This window comes from Dipodomys merriami, unplaced genomic scaffold (genome assembly GCF_024711535.1).
Source record: "Dipodomys merriami isolate MVZ:Mamm:240054 unplaced genomic scaffold, mDipMer1.0.p SCAF_42, whole genome shotgun sequence".
Lineage (NCBI taxonomy): Eukaryota > Metazoa > Chordata > Mammalia > Rodentia > Heteromyidae > Dipodomys > Dipodomys merriami.
The window spans coordinates 603,101-628,057 of record NW_027205826.1 but is presented as its reverse complement, the minus strand read 5'-3'; the positions used below and the strand labels follow the sequence as shown (position 1 = coordinate 628,057).

At 49.0% G+C, this 24,957-nt stretch overlaps 1 protein-coding gene across 1 annotated transcript in view; it reads right to left on the bottom strand.

Moving 5' to 3' along the window:
• Nucleotides 1–24,298, bottom strand: part of Cyth1 (cytohesin 1) — an 86,564-nt gene extending 62,266 nt beyond the window's left edge. Inside the window, exon 1 of the mRNA XM_069992867.1 lies at nt 24,195–24,298. Coding sequence (XP_069848968.1) covers nt 24,195–24,216 — 22 coding nt within the window. The 5' untranslated portion in view covers nt 24,217–24,298. The remainder of the gene's footprint in view (nt 1–24,194) is intronic.
• Between the last annotated feature and the right edge of the window lie 659 nt (nt 24,299–24,957).

Sequence of the window (24,957 nt, the reverse complement as noted above, 5' to 3'; positions counted from 1 at the left end):
AAAATGAAAACAAGTACACATAACACCTTGTACATTTGTGTCTGGTTACAACTCACATGCGCACCACTGGTAAGCAGACAAAATGTACAATTAAGCTGGGTGCCAGTGGCTCATGCCTGTAATCCTAGCTCAGGAGGCTGAGATTTGAGGATCACTGTTTGAAGCCAGCCTGGGCAGGAAAGTCCTTGAGCCTCTGATCTCCAATGAGCCATCAGAGAACGGGAAGTAGCACTGTGGCTCAAAGTGGTAGAGCGCTAGTGTTGAGCAAAAAGAGCCCAAGAACAGTATCAGGCCCCATAGTTGAAGCCCCACGTGGTCACTACCAGCAACAAAAAGGAATGACAAGGCTATACCAACAGCAAGTCTTATATGGGTCATTCTGAGTGACAGACAGCCAGACACTGGGGAGGACACCAGCCTCAGTCTCCCTACACAAACACCAAGTCTAGTGTAAGGACGCAGATTCTTTGAACTCTAGGAAATGCGAGCTCATCTGTAGAGATAAGAACAGGCCAGTGGGGCAGGGGTGAGGAGGAAATGGACAAGGTGGATCTTTCTGAGTCAACTGATAATTCTGTGCTTGACTGTGAAAATCATTTCCTTGGTACACAAATCTGTCAAATACACTGCATCAAATAAAACACTTTAAAGTAGATATGACTTTTTTTGTGGGTCATGGGGCTTGAACTCTGGGCCTGGGCACTGTCCCTCAGCTCTTCAGCTCAAGGCTAGCGCTCTACTACTTGAGCCACAGTGCCACTTCTGGTTTTCTGGTAGTTTATTGGAGATAAGAGTCTCACGGTCTTTCCTGCCCTGGCTGGCTTTGAACTATGATCCTGAGATCTCAGTCTCCTGAGTAGCTAGGATGACAGGCGTGAGCCACCAGTGCCCGGCTTTGGATATGACTTTTTTTTATGTTTGCTGGTTATGCTTCCAAAAAGTGTGCGTGCACATACCGCGCACATGTGCGCTGCTGGGAAGTGAACCTAGGGCTTCACACTCTACCACTGAACAACACCTTCAACTCCTTCCTAAAGGTGATTTTTTCTTTTAAAGGACCCCCCCCCTCCAAAGCATCTGTAGAAAACAGATAAGTAGCAATTAATATGTTCTTGATCATGAATTAAAGGTGCTCAAAGCATGACTTGGTACCCTGAGTTTTCACCAGCGCTGGTGAAACCCTTTTCCTCACTGGTAACTCTGACTCCCACCTCCTGGAGCAGCCTAGGACCCTTCACAAGAACCCTGAGGCAGGCCAGTGGATAGCTCTGTCCCAATCCCAGAGGAAGACCTTAGAGAACACAATTTGCCTGAGGCACAGGACAATAATTGAGGAAGAGTCCAAGTTAAAGCTGTCTGATGAAAGAACAACCCAACGTACCAAAAAGGCAGGGTAACAAATCAAGTCTGGGCGTCTTCCTGGTATCCTTAAACAGGTTAAATCTTCCCTATATAAACATATTTTTAAACCTATCCAAAAATCACTGGTGATTTTTGTATAGACTCTTTTTAAAAGTTTATAGGTTCAAACTTGTAATTCTATCAGGAGGCTGAGATCAGAAGGATCAAGGAGAGTCAGACAACAACAAAAAAATCGTTGGTGAGATCCCTTTTCACCTAATATCTGGACTTGGTGTGTTTTTTGTCATTTAGCTTGGTAGGAGACTAAGATCAAGATCAAGAGGATCACAGTTCCTGGCCTGCCTGGAAAGGAAAGCCTGCAAGAGTCCCTTCTCAACCGAAGAAACTATGCAGGATGGCACATCCACCTATGGATGGTGGGAAGTAAATAATAGGAGACTTATCTCAAAATAAACAGTACAATGAAGTGCTATAGACATGGCTCAGCAGTAGAGTATCTTCCTGGTAAGCATAAGGCTAGTACTCTGAGCTAAAAGACTCAGGCCAAAAAAAGCCGTCAACACATTGCTGGGGGACAGATTTGTCTATACAGAAAATGCCTTGGGCTGAGAATGTGGCTTAGAGGTAGGGTGCCTAGCATGCATGAAGTCCTGGGTTCGATTCCTCAGTACCATATCAACAGAAAAAGCCAGAAGTGGTACTGTGGCTCAAGTGGTAGAGTGCTGACCTTAAGCAAAAGAAGCTCAAGGACAGCACCCAGGCTCTGAGTTTAAGCCCCAAGTCTGGCCAAAAAAAAAAAAAAGTCCTTGTCAATTACATAGGCTCCGGGAATCCTGAGGTTAGGAAGCTATAATCATAGGTCTGTGTTTAACAAACTTAGCAAAAATTACATAAAGATTATTTACAAGGAGAGGATGCGTGTGAGATGTCACTGTAATTGTCTCAAAAAAAATCTTGACTGAAATCAAGATAGATAAAGTCAGAGGAAATACTCCCATCCAAAGAAATCAGCTTTCTTCCTGTGCTACGTGGAGCTCAACACTCTTTGTTTCCATCTGGAATGTATGGTCCAGGCCCAGATCTCAAGGGTGAGGAGGGCGGGCTGCTAATGTTCAGTAGCTGTCTGCTGAATGAATGATTTTTTTTAAGGAGTCGCCATAGCCTTGACTGATTCAGAGAGGAGGCATGTTCTTAGAACAGTCAAAGTTCTTCCCACCACCACTGAGAGAGGTGGAAAACACAGCTTAGAATTTTACCCATGAAATGGTAATCCCTCTGTACAACACCTTAATAATAATACTATTACTTAAAAATTTTTAATTAGCAGAAAAAATTTAATACACAAGCTACATGATTAAAAACCAATTTAACACTGGAAAAGGTAAATTAACAAGTATCATCATTCATACTGGTGTGAAGGGTAGACTGACAGAAATCTGTAGAAATGCATTCGGTATGGTGACTAAGCAGTTAAACAACCTGGCCCAGTGAGTTTGCCTGAAGGAATCTAACCTAAGAAAATACTGAGAAGGGAGGCAAAGTTTATCACAAAGTATTTGCAAAATGATGGGCAAGAGAAGAGACGGCTTGAGATCACAGTGCCTCTGTGAGGAGCACAAGGCTGATGGCACAGCATGGCTGGCGCATCCTGCATCCAGGGCTGGTGAGCCCAACCGTCCTCAGTGTTCAAGGAAATCACAGCACGCCATGCTTGCTCCCAAGGCAGGCAGTCTGGCTTGCCTGCTCCTTGCTGGATGCCAGGGTCCTGGTCTTCCCTCAGCTCTTCATCTGCAGGTGAACTCATTTCATGCTTAGCATCACCTGGGTCACCATGTCACTGGGAGACTTGTGGTAAGAGGAGCTGGCCCCAGACCAATGTGCCAACAACCTGTGCCCATGTACTGAGCAAATCTGGAGCTAAGGGGAAAGGCCCCTGGGCCTGGTGGGCAGAGCTGCCTCCTCGCTGTCCTCTGAGAGGGTGGAGTCCTTGCCTCAGATGCCACTACCAGTTGTGTATATAAGAATTTTAATGGCAGACAAAGACATAATTGTCATTATAAGTATGAAGGAACTACATAGCTGGGTGCCGGTGGCTCACACCTGTACTCCTAGCTACTTGGGAGGCTGAGATCTGAGGATCATGGTTCAAAGCCAGCTCAGGCAAAAAAGTCTGTGAGTCTCTTATCTCCAATAAAACACCAGAAAACCCAAAGTGGCGCTGTGGCTCAAGTGGTAGAGCGCTCACCTTGAGCTGAAGAGCTGAGGGACAGCGCCCAGGCCCAGAGTTCAAGCCCACAACTGACCAAAAAAAAAAAAAAAAAAAAAGCTATAAAACATTTTACACCCCAGATTTTCCAGAAAGGACTTAAGACAGATGAACAAGTAGGAATATGCAAAAGGCTGTAATCACATGACATGTTAAGGGAGGAAGAGTACGTGTAGAGGTTCACATACTCTTCCTTTAGTTTTTCCTATGTTTGAAATTTTCCACAGTAATAATTTTCTCAAAGTTTGTCCAAGTGCTAAAGAAGGCATGATTATTACCAACCCAAGCACACAGCCTGCAAGGGCTTTATCTTCAGATCACGTCCCACAGCCTGGAGGAGAGATGAACCAGAACCCTGGTGACCCTTGGGACAAATGGCTCAGCTTCCTGGTCTCAGGCACAAGCCTCTCCTTGGTCCAAGTGGGAGAGGCATAAGGGTCTCCTAAGACACTTCCCTTTTCTTGTACAGACCAGGGTTGTCAGGCTGGCACCTATCCAAGGGTTGCCTAGCAACAGTAGTGACATAAAGGGAGGGCACCTCTTCAAAGGACCAAAACAGAAAACCACACAAAGACACTCAGGAAGCTAAAGTAGGTGGATAGTTAAAGTTGGTAACTATAATAAAGGAGTCTTAAAAAAATCCAAGCTTGGTTATTTTTTGCTGCTTTGATCTGCTGATCTTCTTCTTAAGAACCCTCCAAAGCTGAGAGCCCTCGAAGGGGAATTCTGAATGGCCCAAAGCAAAACCACATGAATCAGACGGTTCCAGCGGAGAGGAGTGGTCAGTAGCATGTTCTTATAGTCACAGGTGTGTAAATCCTTCCGCATCACTCTACCTCTGTACAGGAAGTGAACAGAACCAGGAGCAGCCTACCTAAGCCTGAGGCTTCCTGTGCTGCCACATGACCTCAAGAAGAGCAGTCTGAGGGTCCCAGGGCAGGGATCTATGTCTGTGGGTCCAAAACGTTAAAGCCATAAAAATATGTATTGGACAACAACAGGACCCATCAACTGCACTGGACACTGATCAAAATGAACTAAGCAACTCAATGGCAGCAATGGGAGGGAGGGAACAAGTGGGAAAGAGGGAACAGGTGATGCTATACAAAACAAAAGAAATGTACATATCACCCAATGTGGAAGAAATAACTGTATTTAATTGATAGACAATTTGCCCCATGAAAGTTAGAATGTGTTTGTAACTTTAACTAAGCATCACTATCCCATAATACTGTGAAATTTGGGAAATTATGTAATCACTTAATTACAATAAAGAATTTGAAAAAAAATATGTATTGGGGCTGGTAGTGGAGCTCAAGTAATAGAGCACCTGATTAGCAAGAGCAAGGCCCTTAGTTCAAACCCCAGTACCATCGATTGATATGTATGTGTGTGTGTGTGTGTGTGTGTGTGTGTGTATGTGTGTGTATGTATGTGTGTGTGTGTGTGTGTGTGTGTACATTGCTCGTGAGTCCCTCCCTGGAGGATTCTGTATCATTTCATATGGCTAGTGGAAAACCAGAATAAATTGGCAGCCTAGGCAAAAAGTTTGTAAGACCCATCTCAACCAATAGCTGGCTGGTGGCTCATACTTGGAATCTTAGCTACTCAGGAGGCTGAGATCTGAGGATTGTAGTTCAAAGCCAGCCCTGGTAAAAACGTCCATGAGACTCTTATCTCCAAATAACTACCAAAAAGCTAGAAATGGAGCTGTGGCTCAAAATGGCAGAGCACTAACTTTGAGTACAACCTGGAGTTCAAGCCCCAGGACACGGACACACACGGACACACACACACACGAGAAACTGCTTTGCCTGTGTACTACCTAAGGACACAAAGACCACTCTAGCTGCAGAGACAACTTTTGAAACCAATAATGCACAGCTGTTCTACAGCCATACTTGGGAAACAGTCCCCTTCTTTCAACCACTACAGTTTTGATTGTGTTCTCTCATTCTAATGATTAGGGTTTTTTTTCCCCAGTCTAACAAAGAATGCAACAGCACTTCATTAACATGATTTCTTCTTCTTCTTCTTCTTTTTTGGCCTATCCTGGGCTTAAAATCAAAGGCTAGGCGCTGCCCCTGAGTTTCTTTTGCTCAAGGCTAGAGCTCTAGCACTTGAGCCACTGTTCCACTTATAGCTTTTCTGGTAGTTTATTGAAGAGTCTCACAGACTTTCCTATCAGGGTTAGGTTCAAACTATGATCCTCAGATCTCATCCTCCTGAGTAATGAGGATTTACAGGTGTGATCCACTGGCACCTGGCTGACTTTTTTTTTCTTTCTTTTTTTTTTTTTTTGGTTGGCCGTGGGGCTTGAACTCTAGGCCTGGGCCTGGGTGCTGTCCCTCAAGGCGAGCGCTCTACCACTTGAGCTACAGCACCACTTCCGGTTTTCTGGTGGTTTATTGGAGATAGGAGTCTCACAGTCTCTCCTGCCAGGGCTGGCTTTGAACCGAGATCCTCAGATCTCAGCCTCCCTGAATAGCTAGGATTACAGTCGTGAGCCACCAGCGCCCGGCTCGATTTTTTTTTTCTTAAAGCAAGGAAAACAAAATCTTACTCCAGTCAGCATAATGGCACGAGCCTACAATCCCAGCACTTGGGAGGCAGAGGCAAGAAGATCTTGAGTTCAAGGCCACTTTTGGTTACATAGTGAGTCTAAGGCCGGCCTGGGCTATATAGCAAGACCGTCTCCAAAACAAGAAAAAACGTATAAAGGGCAGAGAGGCTCATGCCTGTAATCCCAGCTACTTCAGAACCAAAGAACGGGAGGATCTTGGTTCCTAGCCAGCCTAGGCAAAAGGTTCATAAGACCCACCTCAGCCAATAGCTGAGGTGCAGTAGTATTGTCCTGTCATCTCAGCTCCTTAGAAGCATAACTAGGAGGATCACAGCCCAGACTGCCCAGGAATAAATTTATCCCATAATTTAGCCACCTTCATTTTCAAAGTAGATACAGTATTTGTCTCTGTACTCTCCAGGCTTATTTATAAAGTGCCAAAAGATATCCGTTCCCAGCCCTCCCTCGGCCTGCTGCTGCCTCCCTCCGTCCACAGCTTGGTTTTGCTGTATCTGACTTCTTGCAGAGGTACAGAATTCCTTCTGTGTACACAACAACGTACAATGTCACCAGACCGTCTTTTTTGGTAAGTGGGACACTGAGAAGGCCATCCTTCCACGTAGCATCACAGGACCAGTCCCCGTGTCTGTACCGCAGCTCCTGGGCTGATTACCAAGCTCACTGTAATGTGAATTTACAGTGAGACCGTGACCCATCTCTTTGCCGATGAGCACGCCAGCTGTCTCCAAGAGCCGGTTCCCAGCCTGGCACTGGAGTGGCCATCTTCTCTCACAGTCTGGCAGAACAGGAGCACTGCCCCCCTTTAGAATTCTAGTTTTCTCTAAGAGACGGATCACCATGGTGATAAACTTGCCTAGGACCTGCTCCTTTCATTCTTTCAGCTTTGGCTGGGACTGGGCAATGAGTGACCTATTTTTGTGGAATTTAAATGACCTTGGGAATATGATAATACAGGGGAACTAAAGTCTAACTTCTGAAAGCCTATTAAAATCTCTTTAGAATTTATGTGTCAGCCAGGTGCTGGTGGCTCACACCTGTAATCCTACCTACTCAGGAGGATGAGATCTAAGGATAGTGGTTCAAAGCCAGCCCAGGCAGAAAAGTCCAAAAACTCTTATCTCCAATAAACTACTCAGAAAAAGCTGGAAGTGGTGCTGTGGTTCAAGTAGTAGAGTTCTAAAGCCTTGAGCAAAAAAGCTCAGGGATAGCACCAAGGCCCTGAGTTTAAGCCCCAGGCCCAGTATGCATGGGTATGCATGCACACACTCACATTCACACTCACACAGATTTTATGTGTGATGCAAACTAAGCTTTTCTCTGTAAACTGAGTTTTTAATGTAAGAATGTATAATGTATGTAATTTTTTTTTTTTGGCCAGTCTTGGGGCCAGAACTCGGGGCCAGGGCACTGTCCCTGAGCTTCTTTTGCTCATGGCTAGCACTCTACCACTTGAGCCCCAGCGCCACTTCCAGTTTTTTTTTTTTTTTTATGTGGTACTGAGGAATCGAATCCAGGGCTTCATGGATGCTAGACAAGCACTCTACCATTAAGCCACATGTAATTTTTTTTAAGTAGAAGTTTAAGTTTCTCTTATCAAAATGCTGTGCACACAGTGTTTATATGTCATAGAAAGTGGGAGATTAAAAGGGAAAGAACAACAGTACCGAGCCAGAAACTTACTTTGTAACCTTGAAATCTACTCTGGGTGGAAACTGAACCAGGGAACCTTGAACAGTTTCTGTGAAAGATTAACAGCCCTAGCCTGCTTCCTCCACAGTGGAGAGGGGCATAATCGTCAAATAACAGCCTACCATACCTCCTTCTATAACAGCAAGCTGTTCTGGTGTTTCCAGAACCTGCAACCAGGTTATCTCAGGTTATCTTTGCTCTCAAAGAGAGAAAACTGCCAAAGACTGGGCAACAACATAGCTTTTTCTTTTTTTTTGTTCAGTCATGAACTCTGGGTCTGGGCGCTGTCGCTCACCTCTTCAGCTCAAGGCAAGTGCTCTACCACTTGAGCCACAGCACTTCTGGTCTTTTTCTGAATGGTTTAATCTCACAGCCTTTCCTGCCTGGGCTGGCTTTGAACCATGATCTTCAGATCTCAGTCTCTTGAGTAGCTAGGATTATAGGCGTGAGCCACTGGTGCCCAGCTACATAGATTTCTGACTAGGAGATTCTCTGTTCCAGTGCTTCGATGACAAGGACTGCTGTAGAGAGGTGGAATTCAGGGTGGAAGGTCAGGCTTGCTGCTGCTGCACATGACTTCCCTTCCCCTGGAATTAGAAATGCGAAAGAAGGCTAAACCAAGCCTACAGAGCACACTTAGATACCCATGACGCACGTTTCTCAAGAAAGACCTAAGGAAAGGGTGAAACTGCCTGTTCTCAAAGAACATCGGTGTGCATGCAGTCGGCACAATAATGACCCCCAGAGATGTCCACATCCTAGCCCCAGACCTGGCAGTGTGTAGAGTAAGCAAATGGAATTAAAATGGCTAATCAGCTCATCTTTAAAAGGGGAGATAATCATTAATTGTTCAGATGACTACAGGGCCCTTAAAAGTGGAAGGAGCCAGGAGCTGGTGGCTCACGCCTGTCATCCTAGCTACTCAGGAGGCTGAGATCTGAGGATTGCAGTTCAAAGCCAGTGCCGGCAGAAGACTCTTATCTCCAATGGACCACTCAAAAACCAGAAGTGGAGCTGCGGCTCAAAGTGGTAGAGCACTAGCCCTGAGCAAAAGAGCTCAGGGAAAGCTCCCAGGCCCTGAGTTCAAGCCCCACAACTGCCAAAACTAAAATAAGTGGAAGGAGGCTGAGAATGATGGTCTACTCCAGTAATCTCAGCTACTTAGAAGGCAGAGAGCTGGAGGAAGGCAGTTTGAGGCCAGTTTGGACAAAAATTTAGTAAGATTCCATCTCTACCAATAAGCCAGGCCTGTGGCGTGTGCTTGCCAACCCAACTATGCAGGAGGCATCGGTAAGAGGATTGAAGACTGACCCAAGCACTGAGCAAAGTAAGTAAAGCAAAAGAGTGTTGGAAATACAGCTGAGTGGCACAGCATCTGCCTAGCAAGCACAAAGCTCTGACTGAAAACTCTAGTACAGAAAAAAAAAAGTGCAAGGAGTCAAAAGAGTCAAGGTTGGAAGCAGGGCACTGGTGGCTCACACCTGTAATCCTAGCTACTCAGGAGGCTGAGATCTGAGGATTGCAGTTCAAAGCCAGCCCCGGCAGGAAAGTCTATGAGACTCTTATCTCCAATTAACCACCAAAAAACCGGAAGTGGCACTATGGCTCAAGTGCTATAGCATTAGCCTTGAGCTGAAGCACTCAGGGACACCACCTAAGTCCAGAGTTCAAGCCCTACAACCGACAAAAAAGAGTCAAGGTTAGAGAGGTAAAGTGTGAGATTCACTAGCTACTTCTGCCTTTGCTGTGCAGGAAGGGACTGAGACCGAGGAGTACTGGTAGCCTCTACATGGAGTAAAAGCTACAAAGTGCTTGTTCCCTAGGGCGTCCAAGGGCGGCCACGAGGACACAGCCCTGATGATCCTTGACTTTTGAGCTCAGTGACTCAGTCCAGACCTCTGACCTCCAGAACTCTAAGTAGTAAGTTCATGTTGTTTCAGACCACTAAATTTGTGACAACTTGTTACAGAAGCAATAAGAAAGTAATATTTGAGTTGCTTCTTTTGTCTCTTTCTGGAATATGGTAAGGGCATGTTCAAAAAAGAGCCCCAAGGCAAAGCAACATTCTACCAAGTTGTTTTACTCCCTGCTTTCTTGAGTTTGTAACCAAATACTGATTTTTTTCTTCTTTTTGGTACCAGTTCTGGGGCTTGAACTCAGGGCCCAAACACTTTCCCTGGGCTTTTGTGCTCAAGGCTAGTACTCTAATAATACCTGAGCCACAGCTCTACTTCCAGCTTTTGTTTTGGTGGTTAACTGGAGATCAGAGTCCCACAAACTTTCCTGCCTGGGCTGACTTCAAATCACTACCTTCAGATCTCAGTCTCCTGAGTAGCTAGGATTCCAGGTGTGAGCCACTAGCATCCAATTACCAAATTCCAATTTTTTTTTTTTTTTTTTGGGTCCGGTCATGGGCCTGAACTCTGGGCCTGGGCGCTGTCCCTCAGCTCTTCAGCTCAAGGCTAGCACTCTACCACTTGAGCCATAGTGCCACATCCGGCTTTTTGCTTTTTGCTTATGTGGTGCTGGGGAATTGAACCCAGGGCCTCATGCATGCAAGGCAAGCGCTCTAACACTGAGCCACCTTCCCAGCCCCAAATTCCAATTTTTTAATCCCCTTCAGATGCATATGAGCCAGGCATGGTGACACACAACTAAAATCTCGGCACTCCAGAGGCTGAAGCAGGGAGGTAGTTAGTTCAAGACCAGACAGGGCCACACAGTAGGCAGAGGGGAGGAGAAGGGGAGAAATAAGAAGCAGAAAGAGAGGAGCTAGGAAGGTGGCTCAGTGGTAGAGCGCTTGCCTTGCATGCATGAGGCCCTGGGTTCGATTCCTCAGCACCACATAAGCAAAAAGAAAAAAGCCAGAAGTGGTGCTATGGCTCAAGTGGTAGAGCGCTAGCCTTGAGCTGAAGAGCTGAGGGATAGCGCGCAGGCCCAGAGTTCAGGCCCCGCGATCGGACCCAAAAAAAAAAAAAAAAAGAAGCAGAAAGAGAAGGAGAAGCAGAGGAGGAGGAAGAGGAGGAAATGGGGAGGAGGAGGAGACAGGAGGGGTAGGAGAAAACAGGAAGTCTTTGGGAGAGACATAACACTGTATGCTATATTAGCCCCTCTTAAATAATTTATTTGGTACATTCATCTTTCAAGTATAAAATCATCTTATTTTTTTGTGAAGACTTCTATAGAAAGATCAAAAGCACAGCAAAGCCGGGCACTCGTGGTTCATGCCTGTAATCCTAGCTATCTAGGAGGCTAAGATCTGAGGATCACAGTTCAAAGCCAGCCGGGGCAGGAAAGTCCGTGAGACTCTTATCTCCAATAAACCACCAGAAAACCAGAAGTGGTGCTGTGGCTCAAGTGGTAGAGGGCTAGCCTTGAGCTGAAGAGTTGAGAAACAGCACCCAGGCCCAGAGTTCAAGCCCCACGACCAAACAACAACAAAAAAGCACAGCAAGTGTCTTCACAGCCATCCCAGGAGGTCCACAGGGAGGAGCTTAGTTTGTTGTTGTTGTTGTTGTTGTTTTTATGCCAATTGTGGGGCCTGAACTCTAGGCCCGAGCGCTGTCCCCCAGCTCTTCAGCTGTAGACCAGCACTCTACCACTTGAACCTCAGCCCCACTTCTGGCTTTTTCTGCTTATGTGGTGCTGAGGAATCGAACCTAGGGCCTCATGCATGCAAGGCAAGCACTCTACCACTGAGCCACTTTCCCAGCCCACACAGGGAGGAGCTTAGATGACTCCACCACTAGTTGTGGCAGGAACCAAGCCTCCACAAAAACCACAGGCTGACACAGGAGTGAAGCAAGACACAGTACGCACGAAGTGACTTACAGCTGCCACGAGCAATCTCAGGGATCTTAGCTTCTCTGTCAAAAACAAGACGCAGGCATAGATGTAATGATTCATTCAACAAACTCTGACAGCCAGGCCCTGCTAAGCCTGTGGGTTGGGTTGGTAATAAGAGAGGAGGGTCCCTGCCTTGTGGACCATCCACCAACAAAATGAGGAGAGGGAGTAGGCAGGCAGTGGGGTGGCAACATAGGCTGTATAATCCACTGGGCCATGCAAGTAAGGCTTGGCTTGTCAAATAAGGATCTGTGCAGAGGCTGGTCCATGGGGCCTGGGCAAGGTGGGGAAAGCACCTAAGCCCAGTGGGCAAGAAGAAAACACCCACAGATGTCCGGTGTGTTGAAGCAGCTGGGCTGGAGGTAACAGGGTCACCTGGGCATCCCTGAAACAGCCCAGGCAGAAGAGCCTTCCTGGTGCACCATGAGACACCTCCATTGAGTGGTGGCTCCTTCTGAAGTTAGACCGGAGTCTGGAGGGATCCCACTGGCATTCCGTAATACCACAGAAAAATCTTTCTTCCCACCTAGCAATTCTGTCAGAATTAAGTCTCCTCTCTGCTTGTCACCATGTCCTGAACAGGGGTAACTAAGATACCTTTGTCAAAGTTACAGAAAGGAGTTACACTCTTCAAGAAAACAAGGAGCAGTGAGGCTTGAGGCGACATGCCAGAGATGGACTGTGAAGACCACCAGGAGGGCGGCAGCTCCAAGCAAGACAGCGAAGGGCTGTGAAAAGCTCTGGCCAGAGCAGTATGGAGGTCAGGCTGTCATCCCGACAAGTGCTGGACTAAGACACTGGCACTTCTGGGGCCCCTGTATGCTCTCCAAGACCCGCACAGCGAGGCTGACAGCAGCTGGGTGACCCAGGCCACTTCTATGAAAACCCTTTCCTGACTCTCTTAACTGAGCATTCCATATTATGGTTACACATCTGAGGCCCAAAATCTATTTCTGACCCCAATGTTGGTGATCCGCCTGGTATTCTTACCCTAGCGAAGCCCTGTCCAAATCCTTGCCTCTGAAAGCTGTTCAGCCACACAGACTCTGGGAGCTCATGGTTGCCAAGGTTGTTTCCCCAGAAGGAATGTTTCCAGTAGCCCTTTCTTCACTCACAAGGGGAAGAAAGGCTAAAGAGCAAGACAAAGCTCTCAAAGTGGAGAGGCACTGAGCGCAGCTTAGAAAGAGGCTGGGTCACTAAATCTAACCTTAACCTAGTTACCTGGATGGCTCCTAAATTCTGGTTTCCTAATTGTAAAAGGTGTTCTTGCTCCAGGGAAACCAAGCCCAGACTGCATGACCCTGGTGTTACCGCCCCACCAGTATTTCAGAAGTTCCCTAAGCCAGTACTACCCAGAGGGTTTAGCAGAGACAAATCATCTTTACTCTGCAATTCCACGAACTCCTCAAACTACATACAATCCTAAGACTTTCAAGCCAGGCACTGGTGGCTCACACCTATAATCCTAGCTACTCAGGAGACTGAGACCTAAGGATCATGGTTCAAAGCCAGTCTAGGCAGGAAAGTCCATGAGACTCTTATCTCCAATTAACCATAAGAAAACTAGAAGTGTGGGCTGGGAAGGTGGCTCAGTGGTAGAGAGCTTGCCTTGTATGCATGAGGCCCTGGGTTCGATACTTCAGCACCACATAAGCAAAAAGAAAAAAGCCGGAAGTGGCACTGTGGCTCAAGTGGTAGAGCGCTAGCCTTGAGCTGAAGAGCTGAGGGGCAGTGCCCAGGCCCAGAGTTCAGGCCCCACAACTGGACCCAAAAAACAACAACAACAAAAAACTGGAAGTGGTGCTGTAGCTCAAGTGGTAGAGCACTTGCCTTGAGCTGAAGAGCTCAGGGACAGAACCCAGGCCCAGAGCTCAAGCCCCACGACTTACCAAAAGAAAAAAGAAAAAAGAAAAAAAAGTCTAGGTAATGGTGGCTTATATCTGTAATCCTAGCTTCTCAGGAGGCTGAGATCTGAGGACCATGGTTCAAAGCCAGCCTAGGCAAGAAAGTTCATGAGACTCTCATTTCCAAATAACCATGTGAATGGAAGTGGAGCTTTAACTTGAAGTTGTTGAGTGATAGCCTTGAGCAAAATTGCTCAGGGACAGTGCCCGGGCCCCAAGAGTTCAAGCCCCATGACTGGATGGACAGTCAAGTGGACGGACAGTGACAAGGAAGAGTGTAAGTGGAGTGGTAACAGTACGGCTTTGGGAGGACTCTCTGGAGGGACAGTGGTGCTCACTACAGGCAACAAAGGGTGTCCAGAGCACAGCTGAGAATTGAAGCACTCCCTTCAATCAATCATTATGGCTTCTGGAAACGACATTTCAGGGAATCAGAGAATACAAAAGAAAGTAACTTTAGCTGAATAGGCTCTCAATCACAGGCAGTCTGCAGCTGCTGTGTCTAGAAGCAAGTGGTCAAAGTGAAAGATGAGCCCACACCCCCTGGAGGTTCACCACCACCACACAGGAACACTGACTCAAACCTGAATTAGGAAAGACTCCATAATCACTCTTACATGTTCCCCAAATTTAAAACAAAAAGCTCGCCATTTCTGCACAGCCTTCACAGTTATGGAAGCTCCTGTGTGTGTCCTCTGGCCTCTTTTCTTCTCCTCTCTCTTCCTTCCCTCCTTCCTCTCCTGACTGAGCTCCTGCAGGGTCTCTCTCCCTCTGTTCTCTTCCCTCCCTTTTCTTCTCTATTTACAGTCTAGTTACTTGAAGGGCAAGGCAAGTTGGTCTTCTGAAGTCTCCTTTTCAGTCCTCCACCTCCACCAACCCCTCATGAGGTTGACAAGATGCCATCCTTGAACCTTTTTTCGATCAGCATGTGGTGTCTGTCACCCACTTTCTGGGACCCTCCCTGTCCTAGTTATGTGTAGATCTCAATGTCCAGTCCAATCCAGTCATGTAAATGACCTCTTGAGCAGGTCCTCTACAAAGTGCCAAAGACCTGCTGCAGTCCACCACACAACTCCTCAGTTTGAATCTAGACACTGCAGAGCAGTTACCAGAGACTGAAACCCTGACCCCCGTGAAGCCCTGTTTCCTTTCTCCCCCTTTCAATGGCCCATCCCTAAAAATCCCTGGGAACCACATCTTATAGACTCCTGCCATCACGATCTCTATTTAATTCTCTCCTCCATATCCCACTGCCCTGGTTCAGGCTCTGACCAGGTCTTCATGGAAGTTAGTGGCCACTCCAGAAGTGTCCACACTGTCACCTGAACCACACCCTGTCACCCATCTGAAATGCAAACTAACCATCATGAAATGAAGTTCTGACCCACCTGTGTTTACACCAGACAGAAAGTGGGTCCTTCATAACACCACACCCTGAAACCCTCTGTGGTTTCTGCCCTTCTAACCTGCTCTGGCCTTTTTTTTTTTTTTTTTTTTTTGGTCGTTCGTGGGGCTTGAACTCTGGGCCTTGGGCCCTGTCCCTCAGCTCTTCAACTCAAGGTGAGCGCTCTACCGCTTGAGCCACAGTGCCACTTCCGGTTTTCTGGTGGTTTATTGGAGATGAGTCTCATGAACCTTCCTGCCCGGGCTGGCTTTGAACCGTGGATCTCAGCCTCCTGAGTAGCCAGCATTACAGGCGTGAGCCACCAGCACCTGGCTCACAGCTCTACTTTCAGATAAGAGTTTCATGGACCTTCTTGCCCGGGCTGGTTCTGAACCTCGGTCCTCAGAGCTCAGCCTCCTGGCCTCCTTCTTACCTCCAGGGAGATCCCAGTAGCCATATGGCTTCCCCTCCCTGGCCCATCTCTTGGCGGGAAATGAGCTCACTTGCCACCTTCACAGATCAGCACCACCTGGTCTTCAGCACCAGCTCCTCCAGGGACATGCCCTGCCTGACTCAGGTCCCTCCAAGGCCATAGCGTGCAGGTCTGCAAGGACAGGCCTGTGAGCGTGGCGGCTCTTCCCTTCAGGCTCAAAGCAGCCATGACAACAGGGACTTCATGGCACAGAGCAGTCAGTAATGCTGACTCAACACGCAACTGCAAGTTGCTCACAGAAACCAAACCTCTGCCAATACTATGAAGGAAGGTGGTGTTTAATAGTTGTGCACCAGTCCCATCATCTAGACCCAGCATTACTAATGATAGCACAGACGGCTTTGGAGACAGACACCTTCCTGATGACAGAACACAAAGGTGGAAGGAATTTGGGAGTGCGCATGGCTGACACCTGGAATCCTAACTACTTAGGAGGAAGAAATATGAGAACTGCAGTGCCAGCCCAGGCAGGAAAGTCTATGAGGCTCTTATCTGCAATATACAAACTAAAACAAACAAAAATAAAATAAACAAGTGGAGCTGTGGCTCAAGTGGTAGAGTGTTAGTCTTGAACAAAAGAAGCTCAAAGAAAGTACCCAGGCCCTGAGTTCAAGCCCCAGGACCAGCGCGCGCACGTGTGTGTGTGCGCACACACACACCCCTACACACACACACACACACACAAACACACACACACACACACACGAAGTATGCTTGAGAAGGTGCCGTCCTGGCCCTGCTGCTAGCGTCAGTCCTTGCAGGAAGCAGCCACTATCACCGCACCACCCCGAAAGCAGAAAGAGAGGGAGCCTTTCTTGCCCAGAGGACGAGCAGGGGTAAATCCCCTCCTGCCAGCCTCTAGACGGTGCTTTTGTAGTCAGCGCAAAGACAGAAGCAAAACAGCGTGGCCAGCAGTTTGAGAGGATGTGGGATTCATTTCTTGAACAGTTCTAAATAATTTCCCACCTCCTCCAGGCCTCTATTATTGCAAATGAAACTAAGCAACAATAATTAGAGAGACAGCAAGAAGCTGCATTGGGCTGGCACTCCGGACAGGTTTGGGCAAAGGGCTTCCCTTCAAAGCCCACTCCAAAGACCTTTCATCTTAGGGTATGGGGGTGGTAGGAGAAGACAAGCACACAGGGAGGGGACCCCACCACCTCTGTGGCAATGCAGGGTTCCCCCCCCCCACAACCTATGATGTGGCTCCCCACCCTTGAAGCAGAAGGCAGACAGACTACTCCTCTTGGCTCTTCCTGTAATGTAGTGTCCTACCTGGCCATGAGGCCTATAAAAATACAAGAAAAGGTCTACCACACAGAACAGTTAGCAAGGCCTGGGCACAGTCCATAAGATCCCACAAATGGACCTGCTATCATTACATTAGAACCCAGACCAATCAGATTTATTACACTCATCATTTTTCCTCTAGAGGAAAGTTGTTTTTTTTTTTTGGGTCCGGTCGTGGGCCCTGAACTCTGGGCCTGAGTGCTGTCCCTCAGCTCTTCAGCTCAAGGCTAGCGCTCTACCACTTGAGCCACAGCGCCACTTCCGGCTTTTTTCTTTTTGCTTATGTGGTTCTGAGGAATCAAACCCAGGGCCTTGAGCATGCAAGGCAAGCGCTCTACCACTGAGCCACCTTCCCAGCCCCTAGAGGAAAGTTTTATACTTGGCCAGACAACAGTTAAAGGTGGAGAGGTCTTTAGTTTTACTAGAAAAATTCAGTAAGGGCAGATACATAACTATAACTACTAGCTAAAAATCTGACCCAAACTCCAATGAAAACCAATACTTACTTTCCCCAACACCTATTTCCCCCTCACAACATTAGAAGGAGAAAAACTGTAACCACTTGATTTGCTAAAGGTCGTGACCGGATTCGGAATGAAGCCATCATCCAATATGAAGCAGTCCCTTCATAAAACAAAATATGCAAACATGTTCCTAGTAATCACTAGATTTAATAAGGTACCACTTGGTCACCATTGAATTCATTTTGTGTCTTCAAGAACAGAAAGCTTTTAAGAGCTCATTGTTACTGGTGCCTATCCTCAGTGTGCGAGGCCCAGCTAGCAGGACCACCACAGAGCACAATCCTTTGAAGATCTGGCACCATGCACCCAGAACTTCAAACACAGTTAACACTCTCTGACATGTCAATGTCGTCCCCAGGAGACGATCTTACAAGTCCAGAAAATGTATCATTATGGTAACCTTACGTTCCAGATTTTCTAAGAAAATCCTTACTTCACAGAACTGTTCTTTTTCAATCAAGGCAAACCATTACTGTGTAACTAAATGTAAGAACAACTGAAGTCACCCATATCCCAGAAAATCAAAAGAGGGCACATGTGTACAGCAGGGCTCATGGAGTATGAAAGACAAAAACTCAAAGTCCCTGCATGTTAACTTGAACTTGGCCCTGTGGGGCCCCCGGAGCAAGGCTTGTTCTGGGAGCACAGAGATGAGAAAAGGCAGCCCTCTTTTGAAGCCCGTGGCTCCTCACCATGCTGCGCACCCCTGCCTGCCGGCGCCTACGCCTCGGTAGGCTTCTGAGGGTGCGAGCGTGCCTGTGTGGACGCCACCTCTCCACTCCTCCACACCAAAGCTCATCTCTGAAAGACCAGTTCTTTCTCCTGTGGCATAGTCAAGAAGTTCAAGAGTTCAGCAGAGGTCACACTCAAGAAATAACGACACTGGGAATGAATGTTCTGATCTTTCCAAAGACCCACTCCTTAGAACGCTGGTTATTCTGTCATCTGTCCTGATGCCACGCTGTCACTCTGTACATCCCTCCCCAGGTGGCCTTGCAGTCTAGCACACAGCCTGACCTCAGCGAGGGGCCTAAGGTGTGTCAGCCATCCATGGACTGGCGGTTCCCAAACCCTCTGAGAACCAGCTTACAGCTACAGATTCTGCAAACAATGCACACCATGGGATTTCAAAGAGGTCCCAGAGGGCTGGCGAGAGAGTCCAGTGCAGGTGAGAAATGTATGTTCAGGGTGACAATGATCAAGAGGCAGTATACTTATAAACTAATTTGTTGAATGGAAAACCCTGTGTACAATTAAAAATAATAATGAAAGGAGATAATAAAAATATTATCTTTGAGCCAGGTGCCAGTGGCTCACGCCTGTAATCCTAGCTACTCAGGAGGCTGAGATCTGAGGATCATGGTTCAGATAGGAAAGTCCCTGAGACTCTTATCTCCAATTAGCCACCAGAAAACTGGAAGTGGTGCTGTGACTCAAGTGGTAGAGCATATTGGCCTTGGGTTGAAGAGCTCAGGGACAGCACCCAGGCCCAGAGTTCAAGATCCATGACTGACAAAAATAATCATCTTTGTAAAATGTAAAACACTCCTGTTAATATGTAAGTATACTATAAAGCATATACAATAAAATAAACGGGATGAAACAAAACTAAAACATAAAGTACATGCTCGAAGTTCAGAAGACCACAGGAGAAAACAAAAGCACAAAGGTGCTGGGTCTGCCCTTGGGCAGGGCATCCTATGAAGGGAAAACACCTCTTCCTTTTGAGACAACTGGGAAGTCCAGATGCACAGTCATCTAGTAAGGAAATAACGGGGCCCTCCAAAGGGAAAAATGTCAACTATTTCATGTGTTTTCTGAGAACTGGGACACTAACCAGTGATGAGAAAAATGAACTCCCTTTCTAAAATGTTAAACTTAGAAGTCACAAAATGCAAATTTTTAAAGTTTAAGAATTATTTCTCAAATTCACTATCGCCATAAATGCACACTCACACATGTGCACATGTCTCCATGGAGTGTGTAAAACATGGTCAGTCCTCCCCATAATCCTGTTATAAGCTCTCCGTTTATCAGGCTCTTCTGGCTAGAAGATGTCCCGAGTGAAGCTCCAGCTGTGGAGCTCAGGACTCTGCCCAGCTCCTTCTCAGCCCCAAATCCCACTTTTGGCCAGGTGCCAGTGGCTCACACCTGCAATCCTAGCTATTCAGGAGGCTGAGATCTGAGGATCACGGTTCAAAGCCAGCCCAGGCAGGAAAGTCCGTGAGACTCTTATCTCCAATGAACCACCAGAAAACCAGAAGTGGCACCGGGGCTCAAGTGGTAGAGCACTTGCCTTGAGTGAAGAGCTCAGGGACAGGGCCCAGGCTCAGAGTTCAAGTCCCACGACCGACAAAAACAAAACAAAATTAAAAAAAAAAAAACATAAAAACCCACTTTCCTTTAGGTCAACCCAGTGACGCACCAGCTGGATATCAGGTTATCAGAAAGCCAGTTCCCTCTGATGGCAGCCACCTGCCGCCCTCTATGTCCACGCTTCCCCGTGCCACAGGCACCCAGCTGAGCGGCATTCCCCACGGCCTACACACCCCAAAGAGCGAGCTTCTCCTGAGTCCCCAGTGCTTTGTTCCACATCTGTCCCTGCACAGAACCCAGGCCAGACAGTAACCATCTCCAGTGACCACAGAGACAAGGAGATAGATGGGTGTAACCAATGAAAGGTGACCCTAAAGCCCAGGTGTTAGATGTCTTTTTATTCTTTCTTCCTTCTACGCTGTTCCTGAATACCCGCCCCTCTTATATATCCCTCGTAGGTGAAAGGTGGAGAAGGTGCTTTCTTAGGCAACTGCACCTGAGTAATCTTTGTTGCATGGAAATGAACTATGTTCTTGAATGCCTGGCCTCACTGCCCTCCCTCTACCTAAAAACTGAAAGCGACTTCTCTGGAACGTTGATGTTCTAACCTAAAATGAGTTCTACTTTGTTTGTGCTAGATAATGAATCTACGAGCTCAATGTGAAGATCACAACAGAGGTGAACAGAAATTAAGGAATTTCAGAAGCTGAATATATAAAGGACATTTTGCAGATGCCTCAAGAGATACCCTTTCTTTTTATTTGAAAACTTACCTAAACACTGTAAGAAACCAAATCTCAGTAAAAAATTTATCCTTTTTTCTAAAGGAACAAAAGCAACATATATATCATGTACTCGCTATGATGAAATGGAAGATTCCAACTCCAGTTTTAAAATTTCTAAGCTGATTCCTAGTGGCTTACAGCAACTCAGGAAGCTGAGATCTGAGGACTGAGGTTCAAAGACAGACTGAGAAACAAATGTCTGAGACTCTTCAATTAAGTTGCAAAAAGCCAGAAATGGAGGTATGGCTCAATAGTGGTAGAGCACCAGCCTTGAGTGAAAAAATTAAAGGGATAGCACCCAGGCTCCTAAGTTCAAATACCATCATACACACAATGCATATATGTGTGTATGTATGAATATATATATACACATATACATACACACACATATGATACTTTTCAAAGAGATCTGTCCCTGAATCCAGGCAGAACTGCATTTGCTAGCCGCAAACTGCTGATTATACCAGGGTTGCGGATGAAAACAGTCTAGGAGATCCCTGCCACACCTCCCTCCAGCCAAGTGCAGTGCATATGGGTTAATGTTGACAATTCTGTCCATTGAGACATAGACTGATTCCACTCACACAGTGTGTGTGTATGTGACAAGTGTCTCTTTTTGCTTCTTTTCTTCTTCCTGAGTACAAAGAGCTGAGTAAACAGTAGTTTAAAAGTTGTCTCCACACGGCCCTAAGAGTGGCCTTTCTAAAAGGATTCAACTACATGTGTGTAGTTAGCAAATTATCCCTGCCTGCTGAACACGAGACCTTCTGGGTTATTTCTGACATTCTCTTTAATTGAACAGTGAAATAAATTGTGTTCCCGTTTGTTTGTTTATTGTAACTCAGAAATCCAAATGTATTTCCCCAAAGAGCAGTGCCAGGGTCCTAGGCTGATTAACACTACTGTTGTAATTAAATGCAGGTAACAGACTGAAAGCAAGACTGAGTCAAAAATTAGCATACAAAAAGAAGTTAAAGTTAGCAGCATGGGAAATATGGCATACAAAAGATCCATTCTCAGTGCTTCTCAAAGGGGGCCCAAGTCCCCCCAAAAAGAAAAAAAAACTTGAAAAAATTAAAACTATATGGAACAACTTTTCATTACTGTTGAATACATTGAAAACCATGTATTGAAAAAAACAATAGAGGCTCTGAGCACACAGTTCCTTTCATCATAAGAAAACAGTACGGGTAAATTCTCCGTACAACCTTGGAGGGAAATAGAAAACTCTAGAAGCCCAAGGACACCATAAAAAACTGACTCAGCCCAGCGGTGTGGGCCACCCCTGAGGTCCCAGTGTCTCAGGCCAGCCTGGTCATACAGGAAGCCCCCACTCAAAGCAAGAAGAAAGGAAGAGGAAGGAGATGATGAAGAAGAAAATGAAAAAAGGAATTAGTGGGCTTCACCTTCACACAATCAACTGACGCCATTAGGTTCTTTTTGTGTGGTGACCCTGTGGAATGGGGAAATTTTCTTTTTTTCTTTTTTTCTTTTTTTTGTCGTTCGTGGGACTTGACCTGGGCACTGTCCCTCAGCTCTTCAGCTCAAGGCAAGCGCTCTACCACTTGAGCTACAGCGTCATGTCAGGTTTTCTGGTGGTTTATTGGAGATAAGAGTTTCACGCTTTCCTGCCCGGGCTGGCTTTGAACTGCGATCCTCAGATCTCAGCCTCCTGAGTAGCTAGGATGACAGGCGTGAGCCACCGGCACCTGGCTGGAAATTTTCTTTAATTCAATTTTTTTTGGTTTCTTCCAAAAGAAAAAGATGACTCTTAAAAATTTTATAAAGGAGAAAATGAAGTTCCTTCTCATCTCTGGGTATGATAGGCAGAGTAATGGCTTGAAAGATGTCCTCATCTAACCTCTCAGAACCTGTAACTATGTTAGCTCCAGGGGAAAGGGGGGATTAAGGTTGCAGATGGCTGCCATTCTCACCAGAGTCTGATGAGAGAAGCGGCCAGGCAGAGTGGAAGATGCTACCTACTGGCTTTGAAGATGAGAGGGGCCGGGGGCCCAAGGAAGCAGGCATCCCAGAGCTGGAAAAGGCAAGGAAGTGATTCCCCTCGGGCCTCCACAAGAAACACAGCCCAGAGGAAACCTTGGCCTCAGCCTGGTGGGAACTATCGTGGATTTCTAATCTCTAAATTTATATTTTGAACCCTTTTGTCTGGGCTAATTTGTGAAAGCAGCCACCGAAGCGAATACACTGTTTCTACTTCCCCTTCCTAGGAGAAGCTCAAGTCAGGCCTGGTGGCAAAGTAGTTGGTGTAGTCAAAGCAAGCAGACCCACAGCTTCCTGCCTCCAGTGATCAGGAGGACCCGGGGGGAGACCACGCACAGACCCGGGCAGAAATGAGAAGGACAGCGAATGGCCAGGTGCGGAGGGAAGAGCAGCAAACAAGGAGGGGGGATGCGGGGGGGGGGGGGGAGGGGGGGAATGTTTCTCATTAGAAGAGGGCAGACCAGACCCAGACGAGTCCTCTTGGGCCAGGCAGCAATGACTGCTTTTCAATAAGGGCACAGTGCTTCACTAGAAGGTAAGTAAAACGGGGCCGGGGGGGGGGGGGGGGGGGAGAGACACGGGTAACACATCTTAAAAGCTCAGAATTCACACCTCAGGGTGAGGTTTGCTGTTCATAACCACCTCTGTGGGCCAGCAGGCAGGTCTTCAAGTAAGTGAACAGAACACCGAACAAGATTCCTGTCCCACATTCCCTGAAACCGATCACCGATCACCGATCACCGCGGGTGTCTCCGCGTGGACAGGCCAGAGCTTGGCTCCACTTGCTTTTCTTTGGTGCGGGTCCTGGGGCTTGAGCTCAGGGCAGAGCTCTGTCCCGGGGCCTTTGCGCTCCACCCTGGAGCCGCAGCTCCACTTTCCGGCTTTGTTTTTGGTGGTGGTTCTTTGGAGCTAAAGAGACCCGCGGCCTTTCCTGCCCAGGCTGGCTTCGACCTCGGGTCCTCGGGTCTCCGGGCCAGGGCCGCGGGCTCGTGACACCTGCTCTGCCCCCCCCGACCCCCCCCCCCGCCTTCCTAAGTTCTGTCTCTGAACTTCCCGGCCAGGCCGCCACACCAAAGTTCGCCGCGAGTTCTACTCGCCACGCTCCAGCTCCTCCCGCAGACAAGGCGGGGGCCCGGCCCGAGGCGAGACCTCCCCCGCGCCGGGGCGCAGCGGCCGGCCCGTGCCCGCCCCGCGGGGGTCCCTGCCCACGCCCCCCCCAGCCCCGCGGCCAGCAGCGACCCGGCCGGGCGGGCACCGGGCCCTCGGCGCGGGGAGGCAGGTCGGGGCCGCGAGCGGCTTCTCCACGCGAGGACCCGGCCGCCGCCGCCGCCCGGGCCGGGGGGACCCGGGGACGCCGGTGCCCGCGGTCCCGTCACTGCGGAACAAAGAGCCGGACCCGCACACAACTTCCCACACCCGGAGAGCCGGGAACCCCGGGCCGGGCCGGGCCGGGCCGGGCGGGTGACAGCGGCCGCGGCCCGCGGTCCGCCGAAGACCCCGGCCCCGGCGGCCCCCCGGCGCCGCCCCGCGCCCCGCAGCCAGGCGCCCGCGCCCCGCAGCCTCCGCGCCCCCCAAGGCCCCGGGACCTCAGCCCCGCGGACGTCCGCACACCCCCGCCCGCCGCCGCCCCGAGCGCCACCCGCTCCGCGCCCCGCAACGCCGTCCCGGGGAAACACCGGCCGCCGGGCCGGGACACGGGCGGAAGCGGGTGAAGGGGAGTCGGCCGGCCGGGCCCGGGCCACACACTGACCATAGCTGTCGTCCTCCTCCATGGTGCCGGTGCGTCCGCCGCTCGCCTCCCCGCCGCCCGCGTCCCGTCGCCCGCGTCCCGTCGCGCACCCGCTCGCCTCAGGCCGGCTCGGAGCCTCGCAGCCCCGCCCCCTGCCTGCGCCGCGCCCGCGCGCACACGCCGGCACGCGTCTGCGCACGCGCCACCTGAGGACCCGCCCCCCCCTCCTTCCTTCCCCCCGCCCCTCTCCTCCCCCCTCCCCCTTCCTCTCTCCCTCCCTCGCACGAGGCTCGCCCCCGCCACCCCGGGCTCGAGGGCCCGCCCCCCAACACCGGGGCCCGCCCAGGCGCGCGCACGGCCGCGTACTGCCCACCTCACCCCCACGCCCCGGTGGGACGCGGCTTCCCCGGCTCGCGCCTGCGCAGGCACGCCACCCGAGACCCCGCCCACCTCTGGCCCTGTTCCAGGCCACGCCTCCTCTGCCTAAGCCCCGCCCCGCCCGCCTGCGCTGGGCCCCCGCAGGGTTTCGGGTTTCGGGTTTCGAAAGCGGAGCTCGGGCCCTGCGCCCTGCGTGGTGGCGCCCGGTGCCCAGCCCGGCTGCCTACGAGCGGCCCACAGGTCGTGGGTGCCACCGGAGGGCCGATGTCCTGGCTGATGCCCGGCCCGGGACGGCGGGACGGAGGAAGCCGTTTGAATTCGCTTATTTCTAGGGACGGAAGGTAACGAGCGTCGGGGTACTCGGCCGGGCTTCCCTCATCCGCCCGGTACCTGGGCGCATTATGGG